At 50.3% G+C, this 12,315-nt stretch overlaps 1 protein-coding gene across 2 annotated transcripts in view; it reads right to left on the minus strand.

Annotated features, from left to right (window-relative positions):
- Positions 1 to 440: 440 nt before the first annotated feature.
- The window catches only part of Akap1 (A-kinase anchoring protein 1), a 30,660-nt gene continuing 18,785 nt past the window's right edge, over positions 441 to 12,315 (minus strand). For both annotated transcript variants that reach the window (XM_048788499.1, XM_015495435.2), the window contains exons 3-11: positions 10,720 to 10,853; positions 8,916 to 9,042; positions 8,107 to 8,234; positions 6,072 to 6,249; positions 4,284 to 4,434; positions 3,810 to 3,877; positions 2,403 to 2,476; positions 1,949 to 2,011; positions 441 to 1,514 (exon numbers count right to left, since the gene is read on the minus strand). In XM_048788499.1, the coding sequence (XP_048644456.1) occupies positions 1,440 to 1,514; positions 1,949 to 2,011; positions 2,403 to 2,476; positions 3,810 to 3,877; positions 4,284 to 4,434; positions 6,072 to 6,249; positions 8,107 to 8,234; positions 8,916 to 9,042; positions 10,720 to 10,853 (998 nt within the window). In that variant the 3' untranslated portion in view covers positions 441 to 1,439. The remainder of the gene's footprint in view (positions 1,515 to 1,948; positions 2,012 to 2,402; positions 2,477 to 3,809; positions 3,878 to 4,283; positions 4,435 to 6,071; positions 6,250 to 8,106; positions 8,235 to 8,915; positions 9,043 to 10,719; positions 10,854 to 12,315) is intronic.

The following is a 12,315-nucleotide window of genomic DNA, read 5'->3' on the forward strand; positions in this document are numbered from 1 at the left end:
AAAAAAAATTTTTAGTTGTCAATGGATCTTTATACCTGGTGTTGAGAATCGAAACCAGTGCCTCACACGCTAGGTGAGTGCTCTGCCACTGGGCCACAACCCCAGCCCCTTCATGCATTTTTATAGCCTTCTCAATACAGCAGACTAAATGACATCATTGATCTACTAAAGCACAACTAACTGGTTTCAGAAACCAGTGCTTTACACAGATATCAGGCTCCTCCAGAATTCAAGGGTAGAAGTCAAAGCTTGGCTGCCACCTGGTGGGGCAAGGAGACAGGAAAAGGCCATACAGACAATTCTGGCTAAACTGTCTTCAAAGAACTGGGGGTCTCCTTTAGTTACAGCCCTAGGGGGCACACCGGGACCCTCCACCTCTTCACTTCCCACACCTGCCCCCAATATTTTTCACCACTAGGAAAAGAAAGGACTCAAAGGTATAGTTTATACAATTCAAAATTTATATATGCTCAAGTTATTTATGTCATTTATTCTTAAATTGCACAATGCTGAAGCCAGTCTAAAAAAGAATCAAACACACCACTGCAAGGTATTCACCGAATTACTTTTTTTTTTTTTTTTAAACAAGTGTGTACAGCAAAAAATCCCCAAATGACAATCTATCCCATACAGCCACCTGTCCAATATGCAGGAATCCCTGAAACTCCTGGAAGAGGAGCCAGGATTGGCAGCTGCCCTCTACAGGATTAACTTCTACTTACAGGTGAAGTGTGTGGAAAAACCTTGAGTTCCCTTTGTTCTCCAGTGTATCTTGTACAAAATAATACATTTTTAAACATTATTTACAGAGTTTGCACAAATAGAAAATGGTTATAAATTACAACCAGGCTTGGCAAGGTAACAGTTCCCCTTCCCAATAACAAGGGCCAGAGGTGTGACAATTGCTCCGTATTTACATCTGCATTAAAAAAGTCTGGGTTCCTATAGACCTAGAGGAAGTGTATAAAAACTGATCAAACACCACCAAATTCATTTATGTTGAGCCGTACAGGAAATTGATACCAGTCAGTCAGTTCATGGCTGGCTCCCTGAAGAAAAACTTTGAAGTAAAAGAAACCCTTAGCGGCAAGCCACACATGTCCTGTGGCCAGCCCACTAGAGTCTGTGGGGTTTTGGTGGAGAGGGTGGGAAGGAAGCAGAAGGGAAGGGGAACAGGACAACCTGGTTGAGACTGCCTCCCTTCAATATCTCTTTTTAAATAGCTCAGGTTAACACCATCCAATGGCTTTGAAAAGAACCCGCTGTTCATCCTTTTTCCTCGGAGAGGAACGTCTTCTCCATAGGACCTACAGAATGGGGAGAAAGAGGACTCGAGAGGATGACGTTTATTACTCTGATGTTAACTCTTTGCCTGCAGTGCCAAGCCTAATTTCAACAGTGCAAAAAAAAGACTCCAGTGGTGGCTCCGGGAGCCAGGGTCAAAGGCTTGAGTAGTAGCTGTCCACCCACTGTGCGAGGCCTCGCTCCACCAGTGACCGGTTTATCAGCACCACCTAGAAAACAAAGTTCTGTTGAGAGCTTTGCCTGGAGCCATTCTCAAGCCAACACATTCTCCCTTCTACGTGTCCAGTTGCCAATGAGGCGACAGGTGCTCACGCAGGGCCTGACACCAACAGGGGCTCCCTTTTTAATGTTCTGCGGCTACCTAAGCTTCCAGAAGGCCCAGGGAAGGGTTTCTCCACCTCGACAATTTGGGTAATTCCAAGAGGGACTGTTCTGGGTGCTACAGGATGCTAAGCAGCAACCCTGGCCTGTACCCACCAGATGACATTAACACAACCACCCCAGTCATGGCACCCAAAGTATTCCCCGGGTGGCACTGGCTTATAGTTTATCCTCCGATTAGCGAGGAAGAAGCAGGGCCAGAACCAGCTCCAGCCAACACGCTGCTGCTGGGCAACAATTCCGACAGAAGGGCAGGACTTACTTCATCTCCAACCACACTCCACAGCTGAATCAGGGGAAGGCCAGTTGGACTGTAACTTGTCACCTAGAGGAGTGGGGGGAAGAAATACATAAAGCTGCTCCATGCACCTCTTTTTATTTCAATTTTTTTGAAGCGATGGAGATGGAATCCAGGGCCTCACACATGCTCAGCAAGTGCTCTACCACTGAGCTACATCCCCAGCCCCTTTTTAATTTTATTTTGAGACAAGGTCTCACTAAATGACCCAGGCTGGCCTCAATCCCTCCCGAATAGCTGGGATCACAGGTGTGCGCCACCACATCCAGCCAAACACTTCTTTTAAAAGCCTGCTGATTGACCAAAGTTCCCTACCATGGAAAGGAAGGAGTTTAAAGGTCAATTCTTAACTGAGCGAGGCAGACGGCTCCCCAGTGACCCTGTCCAGCTGGCCCCACCTCCAAACCAGAGCACACACCTGTGCCAGAAGCGCTGTGTTTCCTGTCATCTCACTCATAGCTGCATCTGCTTCAGGCGAAAAGTGGTCGTCATCTTTACAGGGAGAAGGAAAAGCAGCATTTAGACTCTTATCGAGGAAAAGCACTCCTGTCACCCAAGTGACCTGACCATCATTGTATTCTGAGCAGGAAGCTTCAGACGCTGCAGGGACTTGAGACTGCTCTCGGGAACCACCCGTCAGGTAGAGACTAGATCTCCACAGGACTCCAGGATCCCAGATGTATGTCACCCTCAGAATGACAGAGGATAAAGGAGGAAACTTCTGCCTTCAGTGGAAATACCATCCCCACAAATCTGGGGACCAACAGTGCTAGCTCTTCCACCAAATCAGCAATACCCTAGAAGACAGGTTTTATGCCCGTTTTACAGGTGAGAACACTGAGGCACAGGCTAATCACCAGAGGCCATCCGGCTCCCAGAGTGTGCAGCTGGAATTCAAATCTAGGCAGCCGCTCTCTAGTGGAGGCGGCACTGAGGCAGCATTCTGCTCTGTTTGTTCAAGAAGCAACAAGAACAGGCCCAAGGTAGGGAGTGGGAGGGATGGGAGCAGGTGTTTCTGAAGGTGTGGGAAAGTCTCACGAAGGAGGGAGCATTTCAGCGAGTCTAGACAGATCATTCAGTTGGATAGAAATGGAGAGGAAGGTTGGGCAAGAGCAAGGAAGGAAAAACTCCAAGACCTTGCCCAGTGTTTTGCCTGGTGTGACTCCAGCTAGAGTATAGTGTTTCTGATGCACTTAGATTGCTGTAGACAAGCCAGAACAAGATCCAAAGGGGCCAACCCTGGAAGAGAGTGTGATGGGCGAACACACGTATCACAGGCATATTAGCTACTATCTGCCCACCTTCCACACACCAGTTCCTGGGTTTTTATAATCTGCACAGCCACCTTGAAAGATAGGTGCCACCCTCATTTTCCAGAGAAGAGAATGGAAACTAAGTAATGCCAGCCTTCTTCCTCCTGGCAATACTTTCACAGCCTTAGACACCAGACAGCCATGAGTGTGAGCTAAGCCCCCAGGGTGCCCCTAAGCACCTGTGAAACAGCTGAGCACTGCTGCTGACCTAGCACCTGCCCCCTCGAGTCTGGACTATGCTCAGGAAGTTGCCTTTGCTGAAAGCCTTTTAATGCTGGCACCATAAGTCCAGAAAAGTGGACCCCAAAGGACAGTCTATGGCACAGCAGCACTAGCAACTCACCTGGGAACTCGACAGAAATGCGAGTTCTCAGGCCCCGGCCCCAACCTATTCAACCAGGAACTCTGATGGCAGTGGCAACTGTCTGTATAAACCCTCCAGGTGAGACCAAGGCTCTAAGAAGACCTCTGCTCAGCCACTACCTGCCCCTTGGCCAGAGGCCCCCCATTACCTGACAGAGGCATCACACTATCCAGAAGGACTTCTGCTCCCTGGAACGGCAAGGTCACAAAGTCAGACCTGGAAAGCCAAGAAAAGGGCAAGTTAATATGGACTTGAAGGCCAACTCCACTGCCAGTCAATTTACCTTTTGCTTAGCACAGTGACATCCATACTCCAGGATGGCACTGTAGGCCACAGCACAGAGCATACCTGAAAGCAGGTAGACAGCCCTTCAGCAGCCCGATGTCACAAGGACTCCTGCATCAAACTCCAAAAGGAGCCTGTCTCCTCCCCCTCCACATCTGATACTTGGGGGTCTCTTCCACTAGACAGACTTCTAACCCGGTTTGACTCAGGTGACTCACCAACTTTGTTAATCTCAGTAGCAGCAGGAGGGAAGAAGGAACCCTGGTCGGAGGCTGGGCAGAATTGAACCACACCCTCACACCAAGCAGGGCGCAAGCCCAGGGGGGTCTCCACTCACCGGATCTGCCGGAGCACGTCTACTTTCACCCTCTTGTATCCACCGTAGTCCACATAGCGAATCTCCACCTCGTTGGTCTCCTCGTAGGAGGCAACCACTTGGGCACGCCACCAGGCCCCGTCCGCACCAGGGGCAGCACAGATAACGGTGACTGCAAGAGCAGGAAGAAGAGTGTGTGGACATACCTGACCCAGGGCAGGGCTCCAAGGGCCATTCTGATCACTCCTACATGCCTCTCAGCATTACTTCTCAGAGGCCTATCTCTCATGATTAGGGGACAGAAATGGCATGGGTCCCCAATAAAGCCTCCCCCTGAGCCCAAGAAGAGCTGAGGGAGGCTGCTGGACATCAAAAATTCAGTCTAACATATGTGATACCCCAAAGCTATCCAGACCAAAAAAAAACAAAAAAATTCAATCAAGATCCATTACTTTGAAACTTACGGAGGCCTAAGATGGACACATTAACCAGAATAAACCAAGTATGATACAATATCAGGGAATGTGGGCCAGGGCCTGCCTCGCATTCCTAAGGGAAAGAACTTCTAAATGCAGCAGATCTCAGTGGCATAGTATCTACACAGTTTGCTCTGGCCCATGGCAACTCATATCAAGAAGGGCACTCCTAGGCCTATGCCCCATAACTAAGCCTTTGCCTCAGTAGGTGGTGCAGAGCACCTGGGTAGCTACCAAGGTTGTGCTCCAAGATCACCAAGGCAGCAGAGGAAGATGTAACTATGGGGTAAGGGTCACCCAGCTAAACCCCTAGCTGTGCCCCAGGCCCACATGGGGCCGACCACTCTGGGTCCTGACCCTTGGTCCCTGGTGCAGCCACTTCTTGGACTACAGTCTTTATTGCTGGGTTGGCACACAACTTTAGAGAATCTGATGAAAACTAAACCTGTATTCCTCCAAAAGAAAAAAAAGGCCAGGCATGGTAATTCAGGCCTACAATCCCAGCAACTCAGGAGGCTGAGGCAAGAGTCTCGCAAGTTTGAGGTCAGCCTCAGCAACTTAGTGAGATCCTAAGCAACTTAGTGAGACCCCATTTCAAAATAAAAAATACAAAGGTCTGGGGATGTGGCTCAGTGGTAAAGCACCTCTGGGTTTGATCACCAATAGAAAGAAAGCAGTGGGGGCAGGGGAGGAGAAAGAAAAGGATGGACACAAAATACTGCAGATAACTTGAGAGCTTTCTTGGATGCCTCAAAGCCCATCAGGGGACCCCCAGGTTAGGAGTCTTTGATGGGGGTGGGGGGGTGAAGGGTGGGAATGGTTCTGACATTTGATCCCCATCAATAAACTCAACAGAAGTAACAGTGAGGAAGGTTGGTTTGGATCCAGCTCCTGCTCAGGGGCTACCCGAGCAAATCACTTAAAGTCAGAGGCTCAGTTCCCTCACTTGTCACGTGGGATGGCCAACCCACTGCCTGGGTTTGCTGGGCTCTGGCTCGTTTATCATAACCAGTTATGCACATTTCACATATTGACAGAGTATCCAACCTGACTTCCTGGAACAAGTGGTATCACCCCACTAACAGACATAAAGTGGCAGAACTGGGATTCTGAGTCCATGTGTCCAAACTCCACTCCAGTCCCGCTGCTCTGTCAGCCAATGGAAACACTAGCTGAGCTAGCTAAGAGACTCAGGGATGCTGTCCCATGAAGGATCCCAGTACAGCTCTCTCCTGGTCAAGACAAAGGACAGCACAGGCAACCCCCAGAAGTTCTTTCTATGGCCTAGACAGAGCCCAGAACCTCCCTCCCTGGCCCCCAGGAGAGCACTTACTTTCCACAGGGGTGGGCAAGGTGGGGATTCCAGGCTGAGAGTAGCAGAGGTACATCTGCTGGTCCAGGCTGCGCAGTGCATGGAAGGTGGGGTGCGTGTGCTGCTGCACAAACAGGTGCCCGGCATTGACCTGGTTGACCACGATTACCTCCACAGTGATGCCATCAGGCAGCATGAGCTAGAGAGAGGAAGGGGCAGCAGGCACAGCATCAGTCCTCCTCTCCTCATCTTTGGGATAAGCCCTGAGGCCCCAGGATATGTCTCTCAACTGGCACATCTTTGAAAAAGCACAGCAACTCCAACAACAGCACCCAGGCAGCAGAGTTCAAGAACCACTTCAGCCACTGCAGCTGCTATCCTGCAATACCTTGAACAGCCATCAGGGGCAGCCTAACCTCAGGGCCAGGCAGGGGAACCCCAGCAGAGCCTGGGGAGCCAGGAGCTAACTGGATGTAGTGTGGGCCTCCCACAGACCTGGGCAGGCTCCATCCTCTGGAATTTCCCCTCCCTCCTCCTTCTTGATGAGTCTATAAGACCCAGGGAAGGCAAACAAGGGAACTCTGAGTGGCCACTGAGAATGAGGTGCCTGATAGGAGGTAGGCAGCCCTCAGGCCTCTCAGCAAACTCCCCTGGGTCTGTAGCTGACCCCAGCTTACTGCCTGATACAGTCTGCCCTGCCTTCTGAGCAGGGAGCAGCAAGCCTTGAGCCAGACCCATTGTCAAGGTCAGCCAGAGTCTGCATCCTAGTTTTTCCCCTATGACTTCCTCTTGTTCCCCAAGTCCTACTCTTCTCTACCCTCCCAGTGTCCTGGTTCATCCTCACTTTGGGCCTTGGTCCATAGGTGCTCGGAAGCCAGGTCTTATGGTAAAGGGCCCAGCAGAGGCCACTATGGTCTCTGAAAGCCTTCATCTTCAAGAACTGGTTTTCCTAATGCTAGGCTACAGGCAGCAGATAGGGCTCTAGACAGGTGCCTATTCCGCCTTAAGGCCTGGAGGCCCAGGGGGAACAGGGCTAAGAATCCAGCCTGGCATGGGCACATGCCAGCCCTGCAAACCCAGAGGTACTCCTCCCCAGTCCCACTGAGCCCAGCAGAGTACAAGGGAAGGAAACCATCCACACAAACCACTCACTCCATCATTTAAGGAGCGTCTAAGGCCAAGGCTCCTGAGGAAAAAACTCCACAATTCAGGAGCAAAGTAGGGAACGTGGTTCAGCCCACTTCCAAAAGCCCATTCCTTCCTCCACAGCATAAGGGTCTCAACCCAGGGGACAATTTCCATGAAGCAGCACGTTTAGCCCATCCATGTGAAAGGCAGTCAACAGCCCTTGGCCCATAGAACTTGGCATGCCTACTCCCATGAGAAGAAGCCTGGCTGGGGCCAAAGGCATGGGTGCTGCAGAATATGAGTGACAGGCCCCAAAAGACCTTGAGCAACCAGCACACAAGCCCTGGAGACGTCAGCTTCTCCTCCTGCCAACCCACTGGGGCTTCCTGGTGGGAGAAACTCTGGATTTACAGGATATAACCTGGATAGTTCCTGGAGAGAGGAAAGAAAGGATCCTTCACCAGGGCTACTACTTAGCCTGGCTCAACGAGAAGAAAGGATGGAAGGGACAGAATGACCCATCACAAGCCCCCTCCAAATCCCACACAGGCCTCTGGTGCTAGGTAGTAATCCTAGACACAGCAACGGCTCTAAGGAGCCCCCACACTGGTCCAGCACACCCCACCTCCTGGCTGAACTATTCTTTATAGGCAAATGCCTGAAAAACACAAAACACACCCAGATGGCAGAGCCAGGGGAGTGCAGTCCTCCCACGTGGGACTGAGAGGCCTTGGCTTCTTGCTGGCATTTTGCCTCATCCCCAGAGAATACAAGCTGGCAGCAGAACTGACCAGTGGAAGCCAGAGTTGAGAGGGCATGGGCAGTAATGTGCCTGCAGCCTTCTTGGCCCATAGTCCGGGGAGTCTCTCATTTGAGGAAGACTTGGGGAAAGGGCACCAGGAGTCCACTGACCCGGGAGCAAGCTTACCCAGGATGTCATTGGTAGAGAAGGCAGTGCCAGTGAAGGCAGCGGAGGAGCGTAAATATTGGTGAGGTTCAGTTCCTTGAACTTCTTTCCAATCAGATTCAGAGCTTTGTCTACATGATGCTGAGAGCCTAAAGTGGGGTGGGGACAAGACAATCACTGTGGGAAAGAGAAAAGTCATAGCAGAAACAGACTCACCTACACACCCCTTTGCATAGGACCTTCTAGAGTTGAAGGGCATCTTTTTCTTTTTTTAATATTTATTTTTTAGTTGTAGTTGGACACAATATCTTTATTTTATTTTTATGTGGTGCTGAGGATTGAACCCAGGGCCTCACACGTGCTAGGTGAGCACTCTACCGCTGAGCCTCAACCCCAGCCCTCAAGGGCATTTTTAAGTTGTCAAAATGCCAAGCTTTGATTTAGGAAGAAGGTCATCTAAGCCCATTAGCCTTTCAAGTGAGATCTCTGTCGTTTTGACCCAGGCTGTGAATGCAGAGGGAGGTAGAAAGATGGGAAAGGCCTGGCCCTCTTGTGCTCTGTGAGGGAGCCTGTGGGGATGATGGGCACCATGAACCCAGGACCCTGGCCCTGCTCTCCCACCCCATGCTTCTCATGGCCAGAGATCTGGTGAGGAAGGACCCACATATCTCCTTCAAACCCCTAAACTGAAGAAGAAAGCCGGAGGGAAGGCACCCAGTGCTTCTCCCACCTCAGGCAAGAAGCCGTTTCTAGCAACTGGGACTCAAATGCTTCCATGTACTCACACTGCAGGTAAGAAAAATAAGCACTGGGCAACAGGTGCCACTGACCTTCTATGTGGCAGATCTGGATGTTCTGGGTGTAAGGCAGGGTTGAGATGTAGATCTTGGCACCAGATGTTTGCTTCAGGAAACTCACATACCGCCCCTGCTTGCCGATTAGCCGACCAACTAAGTGCTTCCCAGGAGAGAGAGGGAGAGGGGAGGTTAGCAGGAAACCAATTCCCTACATCCCAAAGACCTACTTTTTAAAAAATTATCATTATTATTTTTTTTTAGATGTTGATGGACCTTTATTTTATGCATTTATTTGTGTGTGGTGCTGAGGATAGAACCCAGTGCCTCACACATGCTAGGCAAGTGCTCTGCCACTGAGCCCCAGCCCCAGCCCCCCAAAGACCTACTTCTGTTTTACTGTTTAGCTGTTACTATGTCAGCCTTTTTTTTGCCCAGACTCTTCCGGGCACTCATATTCACTCACACTACCTATGAAACAGATAACAACTTTATCACCATTTTACAGAGGAAAAAACAAACCCAGAGGCCAAGGAACCCACCCCGGATCACATAGCTGCTAAGCAGTTGAACAAGGCAGTCTGGCTGCAGGACCCAACAGCTCCCATCTCATCCCAACAAATGGCCCAAACTGAGAAGCCTTGGGGGCAGCCTTGCTTCCTCCAGCTCACGCCTGAGCAGTTTCAGCAGCAGAAGGGCTGACTAGGATTCCTGCTTTTCCAAGTCTGCTCAGGACCAAAGGAAAAGAGCTCTGTTTCCAAGTAAATGCCTAAGGACACTTGGGCTCTTACTCAAGGGACGGCAGCCTGGAACCTTCAGAGCACAAGGCATGCAGAAGTGCCCAGTGCGCCAGAGTTCAAGGCAGGCAGGCAGAAGCCAAACTTAGCCATGATGTAAGACAAGCTCCGGAACAATCCCAAACGACCCCTCCCCAGCAGGGACATTTCCCTCCTCACCCAGGGCCTGCCTCAGCAATCAGTGTTTACAGAGGACATGGCAACAAGGAGACCAGGGGAGGAAACCACCACGGGAGCCAACAGCCTGGGGTCAATACAGCCGTCCTGACTCGGGTTCAGGGCAAGCCAGGTCTCTACCTCTGCACGGAGCCAAATGCCCTGGGACAGCAGTCTAAGCAGACTGCCAGTTATTTCTGAGCCCCAGAGATAAACCTAAAGATCAAGCTAATAAGTTGTTAAGTTATAATAGCAAGGTTAGACTGCTGAAGCAACCCAGGAACTGGGGACGAGCGAGGCAAACTGCCGTTCACACAATGAATAATGCAGTCAAAATTACATTTTCAAAGAATAACAAGTAAATTGTTAAATATTTAAAAGTATTAATTAAAGCAACATAATCTCAGTTTTGTTTAAAAACCACAGGGTGTGAGACGAGAAGGAATTAAGTCTTTGCAGTCACTCTCAAGGGTAGGATTAGAGCTGGTTTTTATTTTCTTCATACATTTCTATACCATTCAAGTGTCTATGAAACACGGTTTTATGCTTTGCTTGATTATAAAATGCTCTTTACACGGGAGAGCTGGAGTAGGGGCTCAGGGAAGGGGGACTGCTGCCCCAGTCCTCAGTCTGATTTGCACTAGCAAATCTGCAGACAGAATCCAGCCCCAGCACATACGAGAAGAGACAGGGAGAGGGCAGACTTAGAGGACAAGAGTAAGAGGTCACTGGAAGAATCCCATCCATAGCACAGTCTGAACCTTGGCAAGCTTCAGGACTTCGGCTCACTAGGGACCCCTTCTGATTCACTGGCCTCCCCTACCCTGGGGGACAGAGAACTTAAGCTTGCCACAGAACTTGGCCCTGGGGGATGCAGCCTTCCTTACCTTTGGCACTTCAATCTCCCAGATGATGAGGTCAACCTTTTTAGGGTTGGAGCCTGCCTGGGCATTCTGGAAACTGTCGGTCTTCTTGAGGCCACAACAGCTATCCACAGAATCCATGCTGTTCCCGTCGGAACCTGCAGGAAGGAAGCAGCATGCACACACAGACCCAGCTCAGAGCTATCGATACCCACGACTTCCAAAATCCACATTACTGGGAGTTCCCTCCACCCCCCAAGTTGGCAGGTTACTGTTAACTCATTCTAGAAGGTTCAGAGAAACCCCAATGAAAGGAGGCCTAGGGGTATCAATACTCCTAATTTTAGCCTGTCACTTACAGTCCCACTTGCTTATTTGGCAGCCACGCCCAGCCACAGCTGCTGGAACAGAGACACAAGTGGTCAACTGGGAAGAAACTGACTTCACGCCCAGGGAGGGGAGTCCATGATGGGGGAGGGGACAATCCACTGGTCCACATGGTCCCAGGAGCTGATCTGGACTGCCATCTCATAACCATCTTGCCACCCTTCCAAGTGTCCCATCCCCCCTTCAGACCAAAAGTGTCTAGTCCCAAGGCCTCAGGCCTGGCCTCCATCAAACAGAATAAGACAGAGTCTCTTTGGCTTGTCTAGTGGCCCCACTCTCATCCCTGATAGGGACCTCACTTGTTTCTCTGGCAGATGTGGACAAAGGAAGGACAGCCTTCTTTCCCTGACTTAGGCCTGGCTTGTGCAACTCTGAATTCTTTTGGGGGCTCAAATATCCCCTGTTCAAAAGATGGAGCTAAGCTCATTCCCAAGAGTACAATGGGAAGGGAGACCCTGACACCAACTTGAGCCCAGGCCACAGCAAAGGAAACACTGCAGAAAAACAGGGGTCCAGATAGTTTAAGAGAAATAGCTCTGGCTTAAATATAGACAACTCAATACCTAAAAACAGATCACTCCTGTGAGTCTACTATTTAGGTTATTTTTCGTGTAGGTTTCCTGGACCCTAGACATAAGCCTCTGCCAACCAATCCGTGCACTGCCTAGATGCAAAGGACTAAGGCTAAAGAGTCTACTTCCAGCAAAGTCACCTTCAAAGTGACCATTTCTCTCTCAACACCAGTGGCTTGGAATAGGCTTCTAACAGGGAAAAACCCTCCTGAGGGAGCTGCTTGACCAGTTTGCTGGAAGCAGGACAGGGTGATGGAGGCTCTGCTCATTTTCAGCCATTGTCCAACAGAACTGGAACGACCAACACCTGTACCCCAGTGGCACCCAGGAGTGGCTCAGAATCACACCAGGCATTTAGCAAGCTGCATTCAAAGGCCAGCTGCCAGCTCCCTAAGCTTCAGCTTCCTCACGCTCCAAGCAGGGAACCCTTTGCCTGGTGCTCGACACCCTCTGAGCAGCGATGGTCGGTGTCACATGCTCTGACTGATCAGCTACCCCTAAACTTCTCCACCTATCACAGGAGACTCAGAGCCTCCTTGTCTGCAAAGTTACACTCAGAAGCCCTCAACCCATCAGAACAGGTAGGATGATCAACCCAGAGCTGACACAAGACTGGGGGACTCATTAATTAAGCTGAAGGGCAACAGGCAAAGGGAAATTC

This window comes from Marmota marmota, unplaced genomic scaffold (genome assembly GCF_001458135.2).
Source record: "Marmota marmota marmota unplaced genomic scaffold, marMar, whole genome shotgun sequence".
NCBI lineage: Eukaryota > Metazoa > Chordata > Mammalia > Rodentia > Sciuridae > Marmota > Marmota marmota.